The sequence below is a fragment of the Pan paniscus genome, chromosome 8 (genome assembly GCF_029289425.2).
Source record: "Pan paniscus chromosome 8, NHGRI_mPanPan1-v2.0_pri, whole genome shotgun sequence".
In the NCBI taxonomy this organism is placed as follows: domain Eukaryota; kingdom Metazoa; phylum Chordata; class Mammalia; order Primates; family Hominidae; genus Pan; species Pan paniscus.
This window is the reverse complement of record NC_073257.2, coordinates 87264401-87288615: the sequence shown is the minus strand read 5'-3', so window position 1 is coordinate 87288615 and position 24215 is coordinate 87264401. Positions and strand designations below refer to the sequence as shown.

The window sequence follows — 24215 nt, the reverse complement described above, 5'->3', positions numbered from 1 at the left end:
CTCAGAAGAGACAGAAATTTTATATCTGCATTTTTTAAAAAGCTCCCCACGTGATTCTAATGCACAGTGAGGCCTGAGATGCCAAGATGTTTAGAGTATTTAAAGTCATCTAGAGAGTTAATATTGGTGTTGAAATTAAACTCCAAGAATTTCGACAACAAATTCAGTGTTCTTTCCACCATTTCATGCTGCTTTTCCTTGGAGCTAAAGGATGAGTTAATAATGCTATCAAGTTCTAACAGAGATTTAAAGATTTATTATAGATTTTTAAAAAATATTCTTACCATATTTTGGAGGCTCACTTATTTCTTTAATTATCAGAAATATATAAATTGTAGATAAATTTGATCAGTTATTTTTAACAATCAAAATTCTGTTTTCTGGCTATTCAATTTTGGTATTATAGACAGATTCTAAGCTTCTAATTAGTATATGTTTTAATATAAAATAACCTATAATTTTTCTTAATATATATCTTCAGTCAACACTAGAGTGTGATTTTTCTTTTCAGACAGTTCTGTGTATATGCTTAAACTATATTTTATTCAACTGTATTATGTAGTAATTAGTAGAGGCAACAAGCCAACATCAAATCAAGATGTAATAGATGAAATAAGATGTGTGCAAAGGCACCTCAAAGACTCAATGTTATACAAACCAGAAGCAGAGAAGAAGCAGAATTAGAATGGATGGTCACATAGTGCTCTGCAAGCCTCAGATTAAATAATACTATAAAATGAGGAAGGAAAGAAAGGGATAACAGAAGGAAACTAACATTTATGAATACCTACTACAGGTTAGACCCTGCAGGGTGATTTCATGTGGGATCTCATTTCCTAATTATAACAACAACTGCTTGATCTTTGCCTAGTTGTTTTGAGGGTTCTGCCTGCCTGAACTTCTGTTTTATATTTCTACCTCGAGTCTTCCAAGCTCTCTTCAAAGTAATAGATAATAAAATAAATATAAAACAATAACAGCAGCAGCAGCTACATTTGTTGAATGCTCAGGCACTATTCTGAGCACTTTATAATACTATTTAATCCTCACAACACTTTTATGAGGTAGACATTACTATTATCTTCATTTTACACGAGACAATGAAGGCACAGAAAAGTTAAGTGAAGTGACCAAGGTCCTACTTGAAATTGTCCGAGCCAGGATTCAAACATTTTGCCAGATTTGCTTTACACAAATTATTTAAATTATTATAATTTAAATTATTTAAAGTCACCTAGAGAGTTAATATTGATGCTGAAATTAAACTCCAAGAATTTTGACAACAAATTCAGTACTCTTTCCATCACTTCATGCTGCTTTTCCTTGGAGCTAAAGGATGGGTTGAAAATAAAGCTACTAAATCCTACCAGAGATTTAAAGAATGATCATAGTGTTTTTTTTTGTTTTTGAGATGGAGTTTCGCTCTTGTTGCCCAGGCTGGAGTGCAATGGTACGATCTCGGCTCACCACAACCTCCACCTCCTCGGTTCAAGCAATTCTCCTGCCTCAGCCTCCCGAGTAGCTGGGATTACAGGCATGTGCCACCAAGCCCGGCTAATTTTTTTTTGTATTTTTAGTAGAGACGGGGTTTCTCCATGTTGGTCAGGCTGGTCTCGAACTCCTGACCTCAGGTGATCTGCCTGCCTCGGCCTACCAAAGTGCTGGGATTACAGGCGTGAGTCACCGTGCCTGGCTGATCATAGGTGTTTTTTTTTTAAGCATTCGTATCTTATTTTGAAGACACTTCTTAACTGTTTAATATAAAGACATTATGATATTCACCATAAATATTTCGGCATCCAGTTGTTATTCATCTTCTAATAATAATGACAACTTCCTAAATAAGTACAATACACATTACCACACCTAAGAAAATTAACCATAATATCTCCCCTAATTGTCCCTCAAATTTATTTTATTTCTGTTTCCTCCAAAAATCAGGATTCAATTTAGGTTCATGTATTACACTTGGTCATCACATCTTGCTAGTGTCTTTTAGTCTAGAACAGTGCCCTAGCTCTTGTTTCTTTTTAGGGGGAGACAAGTTCAGGGTAGTTCTTTGTAGAATAACCTATATTCTAGATTTACCTAGTTGTTTATTTCCTCTACTCTTAACCACTATACTATGATGTCAAGGGTTAAGATCACAGCTAAACCTAACACAAATCTCCAATCATATGTATTCATGTAGCTACTCAGATGGCTTTGGGGTGTTTCTTAAAACATTAATGGCTTTGTTATGTATCTAAGGCTATATAAACAAACCATTTTCTACTGTCCCTAAGATTATATAACTTCTTTATCCTACGTAGATGACAAATTCAAATCTAAAGATGCCAAATGAAACTAGCTAATCATTTTAACTTTAAAGAAGTCCAGGCCGGGTGCGGTGGCTCACACCTGTAATTCCAGCACTTTGGGAGGCCGAAGCAGGTGGATCACGAGGTCAGGAGATGAGAGCCTCCTGGCCGACATGGTGAAACACTGTCTCTATTAAAAATACAAAAATTATCTGGGTGTGGTGGTGCATGCCTGTAATCCCAGCTACTTGGGAGGCTGAGGCAGGAGAATCACTTGAACCAGGGAGTTGGAGGTTGCAGTGAGCCGAGATCATGCCACTGCACTCCAGCCTGGTGACAGAGCAAGACTCCATCTCAAAACAAACAAAAAAACCCAGAAGTCCAAAAGAGTCACTTGAGCTGGGGACTTCCAGGCTATAGTGAGCTATTACTGTACCTGGGCAACAGAACAAGACCTAGTCTTTAAAAAAAAAAAGAAGAAGAAAAAGAGGAAGTACAAAGAAGATATAACAAATATCTTTAGAATTAGAAGAAAAGCACACTGGAAAAAAGATCCAGTTGAGATGGTTTTTTTTTAGGTGATTCAGAATACAGAAAGAAGTATGGAGGAAAAGCAGGGCTTCTATATTACGAAAGTGTCAACTTTTGTTAAAAGACCCTTTTGCAGAAGAAGTAATACATTTTCGTCAGTATGTGTCTGAAATTTTGCTATTTAGGCACTAAAACCAATTATATGCATGTATTAATAATGCAATACAAACAGCTGGATAAAAAAGCAAATCTTTTCATCTCAGGCTTGCAACTATTCACTTCCTTTAATCTGTAATCACCCCAAGGCACCAGCCCAGTATCACTGTGTACCACTTCTAATCAATAATTCCCTTCCCCACCCCCTGCCGACCACCCATGGTAACCACAAACCTATCTTCATGATAATCCCTTGTTTTTCTTTATAGCTTTACTACCTAAGCATATATCCATAAACAATATAGTTTAGTTTTCCCTGCATTTGTACTTTATATGAATGGAATAATACCATATGTATTCTTTTAATCTTACACAAATGTAGATTTCAGAATTCACCTGTTATTAAAAATATCTAAGCTGGGTGTGGTGGCTCATTTCTGTAATCCCAACACTTTGGGAGGTGAACTCAGGAGGACTGCTTCAGCGAAGAAGTTCAAGACCAGCCTGGGCAACATATGGAGACCTTGTTTTTATTAAAATTTAAAAAAACAGAAGGGCGGGTGCGGTGGCTCACGCCTGTAATCCTAGCACTGTTGGAGGTCGAGGCAGGTGGATCACTTGAGGTCAGGAGTTCCAGACCAGCCTAGCCAACATGGTGAAATGCTGTCTCTACTAAAAATACAAAAATTAGCTGGACGTGGTAGCATGCGCCTGTAATCCCAGCTACTTGGGAGGCTGAGGTAGGAGAATTGCTTGAACCTGGGAGGCGGAGGTTGCAATGAGCCAAGATCGCGCCACTGCACTCCAGCCTAGGTGACAGCGACTCTGTCTCAAAAAAAAAAAAATTAAAGAAGAAAAAAAAATCAGAGCCAGATTAATTTTAGAGGGCTGTTAAAACAGTTTTAAGGTTCAAAATAATACAGGGAACATTAAACAGTCATTTTAATTTGTCAGTAAAGACCGGTAAAGGGTTTATCACCTAGGAAGAGTTAACTGCACTGAATGGGAAAGCATATTCAACCAGAACAAATAAAATATCCTTCAAAGGAAATACAGTGAACAAAAGTACATGTTGTTCCTTAGCATGAACTAGTTAATCCTTTCTGAGTTAAAATGTCTCAAGAGGACTTGTTTATTTAACATTTACATGCTGAATACTGTCTGTCATGTAACTGGGATTATCAGCTATCCATTCAATACCTAGTTAAAATAGTAGGAAGCAGACAGGATGTACAGCTAGAGGATATATGATGTCAGCAGAGTGTTATTCCTTAAAAAGAATGTACACCCTAACTCACAAACTCAAGTTCTGAACCGTGTTCAGTGCATTTTCAGGAAGTAACAATAAATTAGCTAACATTCATGGCATTTACAGTGTCTGAGGAACTGTTCTACGTGTTTGACTTATATGCCCAAATAATCCTCACAACTATATAAAGTAGGTACTATTAATTTCCTCATTTTATAGATGTGACAACTGATATAAATGGGTTAAGTTCCCCAAGATCAACTTGTACTAGCAAGTAGTACAGAGAACTGTTCAACCTAGGCAATCTCATTTTAAAGTTCATATTCTTACCCATGACAATATACTGCCTCACATGAACTGAGGGCTCTTGTACTTCTGCAAGAACTAAATCTCAAATATAAAATACTAAATATTTTCTAGTTATCAGCAGAAGAATGTATCAAAGTTACATTACATAACAAAGATTTTTTTTTTTTTTTTGAGACAGAGTCTCGCTCTGTGCCCAGGCTGGAGTGCGGTGGCGCAATCTCAGCTTATTGCAACCTCTGCCTTCCAGGTTCAAGCGATTCTCCTGTCTCAGCCTCCCGAGTAGCTGGGACTACAGGCACAAGCCGCCTCTCTCCACTAATTTTTGTATTTTTTAGTAGAGACACGTTTTCACCATGCTGGCCAGGCTGGTCTCGAACCGTTGACCTCAGGTGATCTACCCGCCTCGGCTTCCCAAAGTGCTGGGATTACAGGTGTGAGCCACCGTGCGCAGCCTAATGAAGACTTTTTGAATCACAATTTTGCACTGTTCAGTCTCAAACATTTACTAAGTGTCTATTATATAGAGATGCCAGACACTAAGGCACTGAGGATACAATCCGGCCAACTCGGTGGCTCAGGCCTGTAATCTCAGCACTTTGGGAAGCCAAGGCCAGAGGATTGCTTGAGCCTAGGAGTTTGAAATTAGCCTGGGCAACATAGGGAGACCTCATCCCTACAAAAAAAAAAAAAAAAAAATTAGCCAGCGTGGTGGCACGTGCCTATAGTCCCAGGTCCTCAGGAGGCCAAGGTGGGAAGACCACTTGAGCCTAGGAGGTTATGGCTTCAGTGAGCTATGATCATGCCATTGTACTCCAGCCTGGATGACACAGCAAGATACTGTCTCAAAAAAAAAAAAAAAAAAAAGCAAAAGCACTCATATGTTACATTTATTCATCTATTAAATATTTACTGTACACATACTATATGAAGGGTATTACACTAGGCAATGTGGCATTCATCCAAATGAATCTGAATCAGATCTTGCTCTCAATGATTCTACAGTCTAGAAAGGGATATTAAAGAGAGTCATAATTAGTTCACTCAATCCTCAAAAGACTAATAAAGTGGATATTTATCTAATTTGCTAAAAATTAGAAAGTTAAAGGAGTTGGAAAAGAGAAGTTATTTCCAGTTGGTAAAATCAGAAAAGAGTTCTTGGAAGTGACTTTTGAGCTAAGCGTTAAAGGAGTAGTAAAATTATGTGGATAGAGATGAATAAAGTACAATAGCAAAAATTTAAAAATAAATAAATAGATCAATAAATAAAAATAAAAGTATACTAGCAGAGGAAATTGCATGACCAAAGTATGAAGGCAGGAAACAGTGGTGAACCATCAGTATGTAAAAGGCACAGGGGAATAACAGGATAAAAAGTTGAAAATATAAACTGGGGCCAGATGATGAAAACCTTTTTGTTTTTGTTTTTAGTATAATCTCCACTTTATCTTTTTCCAGAAGATAGTTTTTCTTCAGTCCTTAAGGAGTCGGCTCCTTATACGGACTTTGGTGGAGGTCATGGGGCAGCACTCAAAAGTCTAAATCAGGTGGACATGTTTGGTCCTTGCAGGCTTCACAAGTTCGATTCTTGACTACCTTTCTGCGAATGGCACAACTCATGTAGTTACGTAGCTTCACACACAGCTTTGGAAGCACATAGGTGCCCAAGGTACTTGTTTCAGAAATGTCCCTGATAGCTGTGGGCTCGACTATGTTTCAAATAATGAACTTTATTTTTTTTTCCTTTTTTTGAGACAGGGCCTCACTATGTCACCCAGGCTGGAGTGCAGTGGCACAATCTTGGCTCACTGCAACCTTTGCCTCCTGAGCTCAAGTGATCCTTCCACCTAAGCCTCCCAAGTAGCTGGGACCACAGGTGTGCACCACAATGCTGGGCTAATTTTTGTACTTTTTTTTTTGTAGCGATAGGGTTTTGCCATGTTGCCCAGGCTGGTCTCAAACTCCTGGGCTCAAGTGATCCTCCCGTCTCAGCCTCCCAAAATGCTGAGATTACAGGTGTGAACCACCACACCCAGCCTCAAATGATGAACTTCTTAAAAGGCTTGTCCCTGGGCATACATCATGCACAGTTCATGCAGCAAATAGGCTGCATAAGGCAGTAGCCCTTTTAGACACAACAGTTGTTCCTTCTTGGAAACGAGGACCTGAGAGAGCCATGGAAACCTCTGTCAAGTTAAAAACATTCTACACACAATGGGATTCTCTGCAGATAGCTGAAAAAGAGGATGACATAATCAGAGTGTGTTTTAGAAAGAATAATTGGCTAGGTGTGGTGGCTCATACCTATAATCCTAGCACTCTGGTAGCTGGAGGCGGGAGGATCACTTGAGGCCAGGAGTTCAAAACCAGCCTGGGCAACATCGTGAAATCCCATCTCTGTAAAAAACAAACAAACAAACAAAAACAACAACAACAAAAAAATTAGCTGGCTGTGCTGGCATGTGCTTATACTCCCAGCTACTTAGGAAGCTGAGCCATGACTGTGCCATTGCATTCCAGCCTGAGTGACGGAGTGAGACCCCATCTTAGGAAAAAAAAAAAAGAAAAAAAGAAAGAATAATTGTCTTAAGAGTGTAAAACAGATTGTGAGACAGGATGGAATATAATGACAGACATGAAGACAGAATGAAGGAAACAGCTTCTAAAAAGTAGAGGAACAGAAGAGACAGCTACTCTTCACTATGTGTACCGTTTTGCTCTCTAGATATTTCTGACAGGTACCTTTTTTTTTTTTTTTTTTTTGAGATGGAGTCTCGTTCTGTCACCCAGGCTGGAGTGCAATGGTACCATCTCGACTCACTGCAATCTCCGCCTCCCGGGTTGAAGCAATTCTCCCACCTCAGCCTTCCAAGTAGCTGGAACTACAGGCGTGCGCCACCACGCCTGGCTAATTTTTGTATTTTTACTAGAGACAGGGTTTCACCACGTTGGCCAGACTGCTCTCGAACTCCTGACCTCAAGTGATCTGCCCGTCTTGGCCTCCCAAAGTGCTGGGATTACAGGCATGAGCCATGGTGCCTGGCCTCTGACAGGTACATTTTAAAAAATAAATGGATTTCTGCTTGCAGGAAGATGGAGTAGACATACTTTTTCCTATTACTCTATGGACATTATATATAAAATAAACATAAGAAGACTCTGAGAAATGAAGAGGAAGACTGACTGGCCAGGCACCTTGGGACCCAAGGAACAACACAGTAGTGAGCTCTTTGGGTGTTTTGTTTGTTTATTTTGCCACATATATCCCAAAGTGGATACTAGAGAAGCTAGCAACCTGGAAATGTCAAAGGTGCAGATAAAAAAAGCTCCAAGAAAAAACAAAAGACCGGCTGGGTGCAGTGGCTCATGCCTGTAATCTCAGCACTTTGGGAGGCTGAGGCAGGCGGATCGCTGGAGCTGAAAAGTTTGAGACCACCCTGGGCAACATGGTGAAACTCCGTCTCTACTAAAATACAAAAAATTACCTGGGCGTGGTGGCGTGTGCCTGTAGTCCCAGCTACTCTGAGGCTGAGTAGCTACTCTGAGGCTGAGTAGCTACTCTCAGGCTGAGGCTGGAGAGTCGCTTGAGCCCTGGAGGCAGAGGTTGCAGTGAGCCGAGATCATGCCACTGTACTCCAACCTGGGAGACAGTGAGACTCCACCTCAAAAAAAAAAGAAAGAAAAGAAAAACCAAAGGACCAGAAAAAGAGACAGCCTAGCAAGACGTAAGACTTTTAGACAATAACCCACTCCATTCCAGCCAAACACCACATAAAAAACCAGCCCCATTTCCACTCCCACCCTCACCAGGAAAGGCCAAATGGAGAGCCTTGATTTTTAAGCCTGTCAGGTTATAATCCGGCCATATCTCTCTCCACACCAGGGTGGTATCAGAGAAGACCAAGTAGGGAGCTGGGATTGTCATCATTGTCTAGCAGTAACAAGTCTCTCCCCCTCTCTTAACATGCTGTCAGAGGAGTCCATTTGGGGAACTTGGACTTCAAACCCAAACAGCACTTATGAGGCACCCCTCCTGCTCCTTGCCGAGGTACTACCAGAGGAAGCCTGCTGGAGACTCAGGACTAACACCACTCAGTGGTATATCGGAGGTAACAAAGCCACCCACAACCCTCATCTCCTTTACCCGCCCAACCCCCTGCACAGGGTGGGGTGGGGTGGGGTGAGGTGGGGTGGGAAGCAAGCATGAGGTGTCCATTTCCTTCCCAGCAAGCAAGGTACAAAACTTAACCCTTCTCCACCTGGCACTATGGAGATGGTGTCTGTAGAAGGGCCAATATCCCTCACGAATATAGATGCAAAAATACTTAACCAAATATTAGCAAACAGAATTCAGCAATATATAAAATTAATTATATATCATGACCAAACAGGGTTCATTCCAGGGATGCAAGGCTGGTTCAATATTTGAAAATCAAACAACGTAACTCACCATGTTAACCTGCTAAAGGAGAAAAAACACAGGAGCATATAAATAAAAAAAGCATCTAACAAAATTTTTATCGCAAATACCCATTTATAATACAAATTGTCAGAAAACTGCTAACAGAGGAGGATTTTTTGGGGAAGGGGTAAGAGATGGGGTCTTGCTATGTTGCCCAGGCTAAACTCCACGGCTCAAGCATCCATTCCTGTCAGCCTCCCAAAGTGCTGGGGTGCTGGGTTTACAGGAGAGAGCCACAGTGCCCAGCCAAGAAAATTTTTTTTTTTTTTTTTGAGACAGAGTCTCCGTCTATCATTCAGGCTGGAGTGCAGTGGCATAATCTCAGCTCACTGCAACCTCTGCCTCCAGGGTTCAAGTGATTCTCATGCCTCAGCCTCCCAAGTAGCTGGGATTACTGGTGCCCCCACCACGCTCAGCTAATTTTTCTATTTTTTTTCTGGAGACAGGGTTTTGCCATGTTGGCCAAGGTGGTCTCGAATGCCTGACCTCAGGTGATCTGCCTGCCTCAGCCTCCCAAAGTGCTGAGATTACAGGCGTGAGCCACTGCGCCCAGCCTATAATTATTTCAAAATAAAAACTGAGAAAATTTTAAAAGAAGCACAATGTCCTAAAAAATAGCAAATATGGTATATGTGTATATTGTTAAATAAATAAATATCAAACTAGTAATATTTACTCCTTGAATGGGCCCTTTCACTGTCTACATTCAAATTTTCTAAAATTTCTATATTCCATACAATAAGAATGTAATACTTATAATCAGAGAGAAAAGGTTTTTTTAAGAAAATGATGTGATATGATTTTGAAAAAAGAAAGAAAATGAAAGCAGTATTATTTTTCACTGTTTGAAGCAAATCTCATTTAAACAGATATAAATAGAAAATTAAGAAAGTCGCTGGGCATGGTGGCTTACTCCTGTAATCCCAGCACTTTGGGAGGCCAAAGAGGGTGGATACTTGAGGTCAGGAGTTCAAGACCAGCCTGGCCAACATGGTGAAATGCTGTCTCTATTAAAAATACAAAAATTAGCTGGGCATAGTGGTGGATGCCTGTAATCCTAGCTACTTGGGAGGCTGAGGCAGGAGAATCGCTTGAACCTGGGAGGCAGAGGTTGCAGTGAGCCAAGATCGCACCACTGCACTCCAGCCTGGGCGACAAAGTGAGACTCAGTCAAAAAAAAGAAGAAAAGAAAATTAAGAAGGTCAATTAAATTCAATTATTAACCCATATACGCATATACACACTAAGTATATGCATGAGGCAACCAGCAAAACCAGGAAGTCCCAGAAAAGATCTGATCCAGTTCCACGACCCATTAACAGTGTGATGTTGGAACCAGCTTAACCTTTATCTCATAAGGGATCCAGAGATTACAAACAGAAAGTAATTTGAAACATTAAACGTGTTGTGTTTTGTAAATCAGGATGACAGAGTTCTTAGGTTAGAAATGGAAGTGATCTGAGAGATCTAGTACAATTCCTCAATTTACAGCTGAAGAAACTAAGGCTAGAGAGTTAAGCTTCAGATAAATAAGCTATTCGCCAACAACATCTGATATACAGCCCAGAAAGTAAAGAGTACTGGCTCTAGAATTAAACTGCCTAGGTTCAAATTGAGGATTTACCACTCACAGTTATGTGACCCTGCAGAAGTTACATAACTTTCTTGGGCCTCACTGTCTTTATCTGTAAAATGAGGAGAATTCCTACTTCATAGGCTTGTTGTGAAGATTGCATGGAATTATACATGTAATGCACTTACAATAATGCACTTATAATAATGCTTAGCAAATAGAAACTGCTCAAAAGGCCGGGTGTGGTGGCTCCCGCCTATAATCCCAGCACTTTGGGAGGCCGAAGTGGGTATATCACTGAGGTTAAGACTTCAAGACAAGCCTGGTCAACATAAAACCCCACCTCTACTAAAAATACAAAAATTAGCCAGGTGTGGTGGTGCACGACAGTAGTCCCAGCTACTCGGGAGGCAGAGGCAAGAGAATCGCTTGAACCTGGGAGGTGGAGGCTGCAGTGAGCTGAGATTGCACCACTGCACTCCAGCCCAGGCAACAGAGTGAGATTTCGTCTCAAAAAAAAAAAAAAAAGATGGAAATTACTTTTCAACATAACAACGTAATTAAGCTACATAAACTGAGAAACAATAATACAAAATAGAGGTTCTAGTTACTCAATGCATTGCTCTACACATCAATATGCACTGCTCATATAAAGACTTAACATAAAATTTAACTATTAATAAATATTTCCACAGGAGCATACCACTCACCAACATTTTAAAAAGTATGACGCTGGCCGGGCGCGGTGGCTCACGCCTGTAATCCCAGCACTTTGGGAGGCCAAGGCGGGCGGATCACGAGGTCAGGAGATCGAGACCATCCTGGCTAACACGGTGAAACCCCATCTCTACTAAAAATACAAAAAATTAGCTGGGCATGGTGGCAGGCGCCTGTAATCCCAGCTACGGGAGGCTGAGGCAGGAGAATGGCATGAACCTGGGAGGCGGAGCTTGCGGTGAGCCGAGATCGTGCCACTGCACTCCAGCCTGGGCAATAGAGTGAGACTCCATTTCAAAAATAAATAAATAAAATAAAATAAAATAAAAAGTATGTCAGTGATGTAACTGATTACTGTTGATACCTGAAAGCACATCTGTACAGTTTGGGAATTGGGAAACTTCCTAAAGTGATAGGCACTAAAAACTAGAAAGACACAGCTATTCCACTGGGCTTAATTATACCAACACACAAGAGACCAAAATAGCCTCTAATCCATCACTGGACAATCTTTACTTTTTTTTGAGACAGTGTCTCACTCTGTCGCCCAGGCTGGAGTGCAGTGGTACAATCTCGGCTCACTGCAACCTCCACCTCCCAGGTTAAACCGATTCCCTTGCCTCGGCTTCCCGAGTAGCTGGGATTACAGATGCGCGCCACCACGCCCAGCTAATTTTTTTGTATTTTTAGTAGAGACGAGGTTTCACCATGTTGGCCAGGCTGGTCTTGAACTCCTGACCTCAGGCAATCTGCCTGCCTCGGCCTCCCAAGGTGCTGAGATAACAGGCGTGAGTCACCGTGCCCAGCTAACAATATTTAAAATACAGAGAATATATCAACAAAATGAAACCTTTACAATATGCTTACTTTTACAGAAGCAAAATCCATGTTCAGATGGTGATTACAGTGACTTAAACATGCTGGATTTTTCTTGTAGTTTCACTTCTCACGTGTGCGCACGTGTGTGTGCATGTGTGTGCAGAAAATCATCAAAAATATTGGAGTACAACCAGCTGAAGCAACTGTCCTCTATTCTAAATTCTGTGATTGTATTTAAAAGCTCTACGTTCAAATGCCCCTAAAGGAATTCACAACTGATAAAACTTGACTCATAAATACAATATGTGCTATTTGTATAAATTATTATTGATTCACGCCTGTAATCCCAGCACTTTGGGAAGCCAAGGCGGGCAGCTCACCTGAGGTCAGGAGTTCGAGACCAGCCTGACCAACATGGAGAAACCCCGTCTCTACTAAAAATACAAAAAAATTAGCTGGGCATGGTGGTGCACCCCTGTAATCCCAGCTACTCAGGAGGCTGAGGCAGGAGAATTGCTTGAACCCAGGAGGCAGAGGTTGCAGCGAGCTGAGATCGCACCACTGCACTCCAGCCTCAGTAACAAGAGCGAAACTCCGTCTCAAATTAAAAAAAAAAACAAATTATTACTGATTTAGTTTACAAAATTTAAAAGTTAAACAGCTTCCAAATGATGTATAAAACGTAAAAAAATTAAGATCCATATCCCAAGATAAACACTGAGGAAAGACTTCAAACATTATATAAAGCTAGAGTTAATAAATTTTCCTTAGGGCAATTATATATTATAGATGCACTGAAGCTGAAATACAGCTAAATCAAATACATTTAGCTTATCTAATATCCACATAATAAAGACTACATGTTTGCAGATCCATAAACCAGAACATAAAAACAATTCTTATGAAAGCAAAAAGCCTAAACTATGATGTAGGAGGATAAGGTTTAATTTGGGCATATATGGCTAAACTTTGTGATTAATAACTCTGTAGTTTATAGTATTTGGGATTATCCAACTTTTTTCCATCCTATTTTAAAATTTTTACCATAAATGAAAACATTTTCATTCAGCAAACAAAAACTACTCTTTTCTCTTTATACTTATAGAAAGATATTTTTCTTTTTCTTTTTTGAGACGGAGTCTTGCTCTGTCGCCCAGGCTGGAATGCAGTGGCGTGATCAGCCCACTGCAGCCTCTGCCTCCCAGGTTCAAACAATTCTCCTGCCTCTGCCTCCCAAGTAGCTGGGACTATAGGGGCACACCACCACACCTGGCTAATTTTTATATTTTTAGTAGAGACAGCATTTCACCATGCTGGCCAGGCTGGTCTCGAACTCCTGATCTCAAGTGATCTGCCTGCCTCACCCTCCCAAAGTGCTGGGATTACAGGCACAAGCCACTGTGCCCAGCCTATTTTGCATTTTCTTAGTAAGCACAGGGTATTGTTTCCAAAACATCGATAAAATCTGCAATAATTACAAAACAGTTTCAAAGACCTTGCACTAATTCCTACCATCCATTTTGAAACTCTTTAGTGGTGATTTTCTGTTTTGTTATGTCCCACTTCTGAGCAGTAGAATTTAGGGCAGCATCTTTAAAAGAATTAAATTCCCTCCTCAGTTACATCATCATTCTCTTGGCTGCACTTCAGTTCTTGGACTTCTTTGCTGCTCTAACCGTGAACTCTTATAATTTTACTCAAAAAAAGTTGTCATATATACCAAATAACATAATCTTTTTCTGGTTCCAAATAGCCTTTAAACTAACTTCTACTATCAGGCTGCACCAAGTTATCTACACCAAATCCAGAACCGTCTCCCCTCAATGAGTAAGAATCTGACAGATATTACCGTCCATTTTATATTCTCAGTTATACCAAAAGTTTTTGCACGATGATAGGACTTTGGTGATAAATTTGGTAAAGGGTTCCTGACCTGGCTGCAATGCCACAGCAAACCAGTAAAGAAGCTAAGTATCTAAAATTCTAATTTTTATTCTAACCAGGCTAGCAGTTTAACATATCAATTTGGTAAAATCTTTTTTGTTTGTTTGTTTGTTTGAGAAAGCATTTCACTCTTGTCGCCCAGGCTGGAGTATAATGGCGCAATCTCGGCTCACTGCAACCTCTGCCTCCTGGGATCAAGCAATTCTCCTGCCTCAGCCTCCCAAGCAGCTGGGATTACAGGTACGTGCCACCACGCCCAGCTAATTTTTTTGTACTTTTAGCAGAGAAAAGGTTTCACCATGTTGGCCAGGGTGGTCTTGAACTCCTGACCTCAAGTAAGCCACCCACCTTGGCCTCCCAAAGTGCTAGGATTACAGGTGTGAGCCATCACGCCCACCCTTTTTTTTTTTTTAAGATAGGGCCTCACTTTTTACCCAGGCTGGAGTGCAGTGGCGCAATCACAGCTTACTGCAGCTTTGACCTCCTGGGCTCAGGTGATCCTCCCACCTCAGCCTCCTGAGTTCTGGGACTATAGGTGCACACCACCACACCCGGCTAATTTTTGTATTTTTAGTAGAGACGAGGTCTCACTATGTTGCTCAGGCTGGTCTCAAACTCCTGGGCTCAAGGGATCCACCCACCTCAGCTTCCCAAAGTGCTGGGATTACATGCATGAGTCACCCCACCCAGCTGGTAAAATCTTTATTTTTAAATATGCTACACTGGCAGGCCGCGGTGGCTCACGCCTGTAAACCCAACTTTGGGAGGCCAAGGGGGGCGGATGCCTTGAGCCGAGGAGTTCAAAACCAGCCTGAGCAACATAGTGAGATCTCGTCTCTACTAAAAACACAAAAAATTAGCCGAGCATGGTGGCACGCGCCTGTAATCCCAGCTACTGGGGAGGCTGAGGTGGGAGAATTGCTTGAACCCGGGAGGCGAAAGTTGCTATGAACTGACATCACGCCACTGCACCAGGCTTCAGCAACGGAGTGAGACTCTGTCTCTAAATAAATAAATAAATATGCTACATCCAAAATCTAATCAATATAATGGAAAATGAGAAACTGGCTCAAGACTTCAAACTCCATTAAATATTGTGAAAATGGATTGGATTTGCAGCCAAATTTTAATGTATGGTTTTGGAAATCTCTGGCTTTCATGCTAATATTATATTGATGGAACTGACATCAATTCCATTTAATCTCAAAGTTCCAAACTAAAACAGATTTGCAAGTATTTCCAAAAACTCAGTGACACCAGTTAACCTATAGGAAGGCCCTAAATTAGCAGAATCCATGGTTCTCACCTCCAACTAGAATTTATCTGTCAAAAATTTCAAGACAACAGAACAAGTATCAAGATAACAGATACTCATGTTACTACCTCTTGTCCTCTGCCACAACTCATAAGCTTAACTAAATGCACTTCAAAAATTTAAGACACTCACACCTGTAATCCTAGCACTTTGGGAGGCTGAGGTGGGAGGACTGCTTGAGGCCAGGAGCTCTAAACCAGCCTGGTCAACATAGCTGATACCCCATCTCTACAAAAGAAAAATTTAAAAAAATTAGCCAGGTGTGGTGGCACACGCCTATAGTCCCAGCTACTCAGAAAGCTGAGGCAGGAGGACTGCTTGAGCCCAGGAGTTCAAGGCTGCATAAGCCATGATCGCGCCACTGTATTCCAGCCTGGGAGACAGTGAGACCCTATCTTTAAAAAAAAAACTACCAAAAAATACTTAGACAAATATAAATATAGTTCACTGCCCTGCCCCACAACACTCTTTTCTGAGGTACATATCATAAAACATTGTTTTATGGTGAAACACTGTGGTGAAACTATTATAACCAAGTTTTTCTTAGTTAATAGTCTTTTTTTTTTTTTTTTTGAGACGGAGTCTCGCTCTGTTGCCCAGGCTGGAGTGCAGTGGTGCGATCTCCGCTCACTGCAAGCTCTGCCTCTCGGGTTCATGCCATTCTCCTGCCTCAGCCTCCTGAGTAGCTGGGACTACAGGCGCCTGCCACGAGGCCCGGCTAATTTTTTTGTATTTTTAGTAGAGACAGGGTTTCACCGCATTCGCCAGGATGGTCTCGATCTCCTGGCCTCGTGATCCGCCCGCCTCGGCCTCCCAAAGTGCTGAGATTACAGGCGTGAGCCACCGTGCCCGCAGTATGTTACATTCTATAGTATTGTGAGGACCCAATAACAGAACATTTCAATACGGAAACATGAAGTCACTGAACTCAGCTAAAGGTTAGGCTTCAGATCTGTGATGATGGTGCTGTGTGTATGGGAGGAGGGGGTTCAGGAATATTCACATCACAGGTCTGTTACAAATCCATACCCACACATTCATATGGCAAATTACCAGGAAGCAACAGCGGTAGCATGTAAACACCAATCTGTTTTCCCAGTGTGCCTGGCCCATGCTCTCCTATTTTTAGTTAACATCTTGATTTCTCAAGGCCAAGAAAACCACAAGACCTAAAGTAAGCATCACTGTCCTGATGATATCTGTTGTCAAATGGCTTTCTCTGTTCTTGCCCTACTATTAACCCCTCAATGTGTTACATCATACCCTTAGAGCAAAACAAAAACAAGAACAAAAACAGGTTCCAAAAGAACTCCCAAAATCACATGTAAGCAAGTATTAAAGATACGGCATTTTGCAAATAAGTAACTCTTTATTTGTAAACAAATATAAATACATGAGACGTGAAAATAATCAAGGCTCTCCCCTGTCATCTCTGCAAATAAGTAAAACATTTAATCTAATCTGGGAATGAAATAATATAGTCCTCCTCTATAACCTAAATCCCTTAAAAGAATTTTGATTAGCTCATACTGTATTTTTTCACCAAATACCACAATCATTCAAAAGAGCTTCATAGGTAATTTAGCAGAATATGCAATTGTATTCATATCTCATATAAATCAGTTTGATGTCCAAAGAGAATCAAAGCTACAGAAGCTTTAAAATTAAAAAGTGAATTCAATCTTAGTTCATTAACAATCCACTGGCATATGAAAAATGAAGGGGGTAGAATCTGAAGACAGGAAAGATTTCCATCCATAAATTAACGGGCATGCTAGGTACACCCAACAATTAACACCATATATTACATCAGGCCTGGAAGTAAAAATCTTGAAAGAATAGCTTGTTAACATGGCATTCTTATAAAACAATAATAATACTATTCATGGAAACATCTGTGATTTAAGTTTCTCAAAAAAAGTGTTCAAATTTCAATTCTTAGAAAAGCCATGAAAATGTCTTAATCAGTAACAGCAAAGTTTTGAAGAAGTATTGAGGATCTAATGATTAACAAAATAAAAAAATGTTTATAAGCAACTGTGCAATGTGAATAAGCTTTTGCAGAAGGGGGGTTATGCTACTGAAATCAAAACTGATTTACCTAAATATGTCTGCATATTCTGCCATTGCAGTCATGATGGCTTCTTCTGCCTTAGAGAAACCTTTTTTTTTTTTTTTTTTTTTTGAGACATATCACTCTGTTGCCCAGGCTGGAGTGCAGTGGTGTGATCTCAGCTCACAACCTCTGCTTCCCGGGTTCAAGAGATTCTCCTGCCTCAGCCTCCTGAGTAGCTGGGATTACAGGTGTGAGCCACCACACCTGGTTAATTCTTTTTATAGTATTAGTAGAGATGGGGTTTTGCCATGTTGGCCAAGCTGGTCTTGAACTCCTGACCTCAAGTGATCTGCCTGCTTCGGCCTCCTAAAGTGGTGGGATTACAGGAGTAAGCCACCACACCTAGCCAAAAACTGATTTTCTTTATTCAATGGGTGTGAGAACTGACAAAGGGAAACAAAAATTAAAAAACTATTAGACATGCTAATATGTTAATTGTACAACTCCATCTAACAGTTTCTCTTTAATTTTGCAATAACATTAAGCTGTAATCTTAATAGAGTTCTTATATTGCAATTCAGCAAATTTTTACATGCCATGACTTTTATTCACAACTAAGTATGAAGATAAGGTCTCCAGAGGATCTCACTCTAAAGATAAAACCAACAAACAGTAATATTACATAAACTTCAATTGAAGATAATTTGTATTAAGTTAAAGAAGAGGGAATTAATACTTTAACAATCTCAGCATTTTTAGCTAAGAATTCACATATCCTTTGAAGAAACAATTACTATTCCACTGTGCATCTGAGGGTATGTCACACAGCCCATACACATAAACTAATTTAAAAGCTGTTGCAAATCAAATTATCATCTCATGAAGATTAAACAGTAGATATCCATTTAGATTTAATCAAGCATTTAGAAAATGCTTGATGCTAACAAAAATTAGCCAGCCATGGTGGCGCCCACCTGCAGTCCCAGCTACTCCCAGCTACTTGGGAGGCTGAGGTGGGAGGATCACTTAAGCCTGGGCAACACAGCGAATCTCTGTCTCAAAAAAAAAAAAAAGAAAAGAAAAGAAAAGAAGGAAGAGAAAAGAAATGGCCAACAACTTTACAAACCTATAGTCACATAAAAAGTTGTAAAACATATGAGACGTGGCTAAAGTCAAAGACTTCATGGAACCATGTTATGACTTAACAATCACAAAAGGAAGTCAATTTATCTCTACTAAAGTGAATATAAATATTGCAATCATTCTTTTTCTGGCATAATTATGTTTTGGAACTATGTCTTCTATAAAAAGCATCTGTATACCCACCTGTCCCAGTTGTGTTGGCTGCCAACTACAAGCATCCTCTGTCCTTATTTTTCCAAATCACTCTACTAAAAATACTATTCACACAATACCTGCAAAATAGTATTTCAGTATTGGTTTTGCCAATCAGTCAAAGGTACCTCTCCAATTTTCAAGAGATAAGTCCAATCCTGGGGTTATCAGTGAGAGGAAGATTTGGTATTGCGCCTAGACTGTGGCAAGTTCACTGTGCCCCCTTCACCCAGAAACTTGCATTGACCATACATTTACTATGTGGCAAATACATGTGTCAAGTTAAAACTTTGAAAGTGGAACCAGTCCATGTTGAGTATCTGTAAAATCCAAGTGTCCAAATTCTTGTTTCAAGTTTAATTTTTAAAATCTGAGTATCCAAAGTCTTGTTTCAAGTTTTTAAAACTTAAAGGTAATATAGTAAATTTTTAGGATCTTAACATGTCTGGTATTTAAACTTATTTACGAAAAAATTACAATGAAAAAAAGGACACCATTACTGTCAATAAATCCAAATATCTTCATTTTCAGAATCACGTCTTCCACTACCTTCTTCAAACATCACTTCCTCTCCACTACTTCCCCCAGTCCTTTAGGCAAATCAGTGATTCACACCGCCCCTTCCACCCAAGATTCTTAAAAGGATCCACTGTGCACGAACGAGAAAGCCCCACGATCCAAGTACATTGCCCTAGTGATCTTTGATGTTTTAAAAGGCACCTGTAAAAATGCCAAAGCCCAAAATTAGATCCCCAAGGGCTCCTTTTCTTTCTTGACCACACTTCTCTTTTTCAGTGCCTCCCTCACCCCTTGAGGCCAGACGATTTCCCATCCAACAGCCCTCCTCCTTCTAGTCAAACCTAAATCCTGCCCTCCATCACCACCAGCCCCACCCGGGGTGGGAGGCGGATAAGAGGGCTCCATAAGAGGAGAACCCCATGAGAGGGCTACAGTCCCAGCCCCGATCGCCCTCCCTCGCCCTAGGAAGGGAACACCGGCCCAGGTCTTGCTCCTCTGACTCCTCATCCCTGCTGCCAAACCCAGAGCATCTCTTCCTCCGGGTCCACATTCCCGCAGGACCTTCGATCTTTTTCTCCCACTGCGCAGCTTTCAAAAGCCCCCAAGCTCTGGGCTCTTCAAGCCTCCCCCTCTCGCTCTCTCCCTCTCGTTCCTCGGCCTCCACTTACCCCTCAGCCTTCAGGCCCTCAGTTCGACAACCTCCATTTGCTTCAGATTCCATTCCAGAGCTGACTATCCCGGTTCCCTCAACCGTCTCCCCGGGGCCCCTCCAGGTCGCGGTCCCTCGGCAGCCCCCGGCTCCATCCCAGACTCCCCACTCACCCTTGGCAGCAGGCGCCCCCCAAGCTCCCCTCTCCTCAGCCTCAGCTCCCGCTCACCTCCGCGGTCCGAGTCGGGCTCCCCGGACCCACCTCCGAGTCGGCGTCCGAGCCGCCGTCGGAGTCCGGGGCCCTCCCCGCCTCGCCGGAGTGAAGCACCTCAAGCGGCAGGGGCGGAGCCCGGGGCGGGGAGCCGGAGTGGAGGCGGGGGCGGTGGCGACTGCGCGCAGGCATCGTCCCGGCCGCCGTCACCGCCGCGCCGGCAGCTGCTCGGAGCCGAACCGGAACTGCTTCGGGAGGCGGGGCCCTACCGGCCGGGGACGGGGTTCTACCGGCAGGGGGCGGGGCCCACACTGGAAAAGACGCGAGGCTCCAGATGGGCCCGAGAGGAGAACCGAGATGGGGCCGCGGAGGAGCCCGAGGGCGCATGCGTCATGCCGGAGGCCAAAGCGACAGGAGGAAGCGGGGCTAGCGGAGCCGGGGCGGGGCCTGTGGGATCAGTAAATGGGGTTAGGGCCTAGAAGGAGGTAATCCGAATTCCTCTGGAGAGAGCCAGCTCTTCTCCAATAGCCAGCCCCCAATGATCATTGTTATAATTTATTGCCCATTTACTCTTTGACAGTGTCTATGCCAAACGCCATATAAACATCTCATTTAATCTTTGTGCTAAGGCCGGGAGCGGAGGCTCACGTCTGTAATCCCAGCACTTTGGGAGGCTGAGGCGGGATCACCTGAGGTCAGGAGTTCGAGACCAGCCTGGCCAGCATGGGGAAACCTCGTCTGTACTAAAAATACAAAAATTAGCCGGGCGTGGTGGTGCATACCTGTAATCCCAGCTACTCGGGAGGCTGAGGCAGGAGAATCGCTTGAACCCGGGAGATGGAGGTTGCAATGAGCCGAGATCACGCCATGGCACTCCAGCCTGGGCGACAAGAGCAAAACTCCATCTCAAAAAAAAAAATCCTAGTGCTAATTCTGCAAGGGGGATCCTATAGCACAGAAAGGTAAAGAAACATACTGCCTGACATATTGCAAACTGATATTCCAACCCAAATCTCTCTAACATCAGATCCTGTATTTTCCTCACTCCACCATGCTGCACCACCCTGAGGGAAGGTCTCCTCCCAAGCCAGGTCTAGCATTGGCATAAACCAAGTCCAAACCCAGCTGTAACCTGGACACGAGCCCCTCCTTGGTCTTGCCTCCCCACACAGTGCCGGGCCGACTTCAATGGTTCTGAATGGGATAGACATGAGTGTAGACTGCTTCCATGGGATGCCCTGGTGTGGCCTTTCCCTTCAAACTGGTCTTAAGGCCAAGGGCAGCTGGGAACCTCCCCACTGCAGCTCATACCCTTCCCAGCTCCATTAGGGCCACTGAGAAGTCACATGAGAGAGGGTGAGACATCTCATCTCTTTTGCTGATAACCAGCTCTGGCAGAAGGACAGGTTGACCTTTCTCAGTTTCTATTTTGGGACCCAAAGCCCTTATAGGCAGAGGAATCTCCCTCCCACTGTTTCTGATGACAGTTAGCCCCTTTGGCTCTCAAAGTCTAGGGCAACACTCACCTCCCTTCTCCCCATTTGACATACAAGGCCCTCTTCAGCCTTCTCTTCTGAGAAGTTAGCCATCTTCATTACAGGACCATTGTTCAAACCTTGCCCCATTGGCCCAGCACGGTGGCTCACACCTGTAATCCCAGTACTTTGGGAGGCCGAGGCAGGCTGATCACTTGAGGTAGGAGTTCAAGACCAGTCAGACCAACATGGCAAAACCCCATCTCTACTAAAAACACAAAAATTAGTGTGGCATGGTGGCACATGCCCTAGCTACTCAGTAATCCTAGCTACTCAGGAAGCTAAAGCAGGAGAATCACTTGAACCTGGGAGGTGGTAGTGGCAGTGAGCCAAGATGATGCCACTGCACTCCAGCCTGGGTGACAGAGTAAGACCCTGTCTAAACAAAACAAAACAAAACAAAACCTTCCCCCTCCCCCCATGAATCTTGTGGGCACCCTTTAAAGGAAGCTCTCCATGTCTCTTACCCATATTTCTCTGACTCTACAACTCAGAAAACTGTCCCTGACCTCCATAATTCAGAGACTCATCCAACAGACATCCAATCCAGCTCCTGCCCAATTTGTGGCCCACCTAGACTGTACACTTCTTTCAGTTCTTTCTATCATTCATCCTTGGAACCAGCTACCTCCTCTGCACCCTGGATCTCTACTTTAACTCAGTCCTCAGAACCTAATAGCCTTAGGCAGGGCTCTACATCTACTAATTCCACAGATGTTTCTAAGCACCTACTATGTGTCAGACCCAGCATGTCCTTTGTTTCATCTAATCCTCAAATTCTCTGAGGTAGGTGTGATTATCCTTACTTTACAGATGAAGAAACTGAGGTTCAGGGTGGTAGCTGACTTGCAGAGGTCTCTCTGATTCCGTGTTCTCATGGAGTTTGGGGGTGGGGGGAGGCTTGGGGAGGAAAAGGTCTTGTCCACTCCAGAGGCCCCTGTGACTTGCTGAGTCACTTGCTTCTGTCACCTGTCCCTGTCAATCTCTGGGAAGGAGAAATGACACTGAAGAGGCAGAGAGGAGTGACCACAGAGGCAGAGGGGTGGGCGGGCTGGCCCATGGCTGAGACCTCTCTCCCAGAGCTGGGGGGAGAGGACAAAGCCACGCCTTGCCCCACCATCCTGGAGCTGGAGGAGCTCCTGCGGGCAGGGAAGTCTTCTTGCAGCCGTGTGGACGAAGTTTGGCCCAACCTTTTCATAGGAGATGCGTGAGTGGTAGCTGGCCAAGGGGCATGGGGGTGGGGACGTGGAGAGGCAGTTCTTGGTCGCTTTACCAGACACAGGAGGGTGGAAACAAGGAGAAATAGCTCTGCTCTGACCATCCCAGGCCAGGGACCTTCTCCAGGACCCCCGGGGGTGCTGAGGTCAGTGCAGTGACCAGGTATGGCCACCAGGGAGAGCAGGGACTTCGCCTGCCTGAAAGCAGGGAGTCTCCCAGGAGTCCCAGGAAACATTTCCAGGACAACTGTCAAGTGTAGAGGCAGAGGCCCGGGAAATAGTATTTGGGGCATGAGATAAGGTAGACAGAGAGCCCCCTGCTTCTGGGCCCAGGCTCCCTCCTCTGGATACAGACAGTGGAGAAGCCTGACTGAAGGTGAATCAGAGAAGGTGTTGCCTCTAAACATTTGTAGGTTAGAAGCAGGTATGAGGTGGTAGCCAGTAGAGGACGGATATGCGCGGGAGGACATGGGGCAAGAAGGGAGGGGCAGCCAGGTTCCAGGGCTGAAGCAATCCCTTCCTTCCTGTCCTGGCCAAGGCAGGGACAGATGCATTGAGGAAGCAAAGAGGGTCTAAAGATCCCCCGACACACACACCGCCGGCTCTGCCACTGGGTATAGGGCTGTGGAGTCAGACCCCACTTGGAGCTTGCTGGGGTTGGACTCTCTTTGGACCCTAATGGCTTGGTCCCTCTGCAGCAGGGGGCCAGGCACAGCCTCCCTCCTGGTCCCATGGCTTGGCCGGCATCAAGTGCCCTTCCTGCCCTCCCCAGGGCCACGGCAAACAACCGCTTTGAGCTGTGGAAGCTGGGCATCACCCACGTGCTGAACGCCGCCCACGGGGGCCTCTACTGTCAGGGCGGCCCTGACTTCTACGGCAGCAGTGTGAGCTACCTGGGGGTGCCAGCCCACGACCTCCCTGATTTTGACATCAGTGCCTACTTCTCCTCTGCGGCTGACTTCATCCACCGTGCCCTCAACACGCCTGGGGGTAGGACTTGGGATCCAAGCCCATATCCCATCTTGCTCATTCATGGGGAGGATGCCTCATTTCCTCTCAGTCATCAGTGCCCTCCCATCCCTGCTTTTTAAAAATCCTCTGCTTAGGCCGTGTGTGGTGGCTCATGCTTGTAATCCTAGCACTTTGGGAGGCTGAGGTGGGTGGATCGCCTGAGGTCAGGAGTTCAAGACCAGCCTGGCCAACACGGTGAAACCTCGTCTCTACTAAAAATACAAATATTAGCCGGGCATGGTGGCACCCACCTATAATCTCAGCTACTCCAGAGGCTGAGGCAGGAGAATTGCTTGAACATGGGGGGCGG

At 43.5% G+C, this 24215-nt stretch overlaps 1 protein-coding gene across 3 annotated transcripts in view; it reads right to left on the bottom strand.

Annotated features, from left to right (window-relative positions):
* Nucleotides 1-24215, bottom strand: part of SAMD8 (sterile alpha motif domain containing 8) — an 82225-nt gene that overhangs the window by 49943 nt on the left and 8067 nt on the right. The window contains exon 1 of one of the 3 annotated variants that reach the window (XM_008965560.4): nt 20161-20564. The exons of 1 other annotated variant lie outside the window; for it this stretch is intronic. In XM_008965560.4, the coding sequence (XP_008963808.3) occupies nt 20161-20529 (369 nt within the window). In that variant the 5' untranslated portion in view covers nt 20530-20564. Of the gene's footprint in view, nt 1-20104; nt 20565-24215 lie in introns of those variants that run through there. One more of the 3 variants, XM_008965559.4, reaches the window with a different exon arrangement.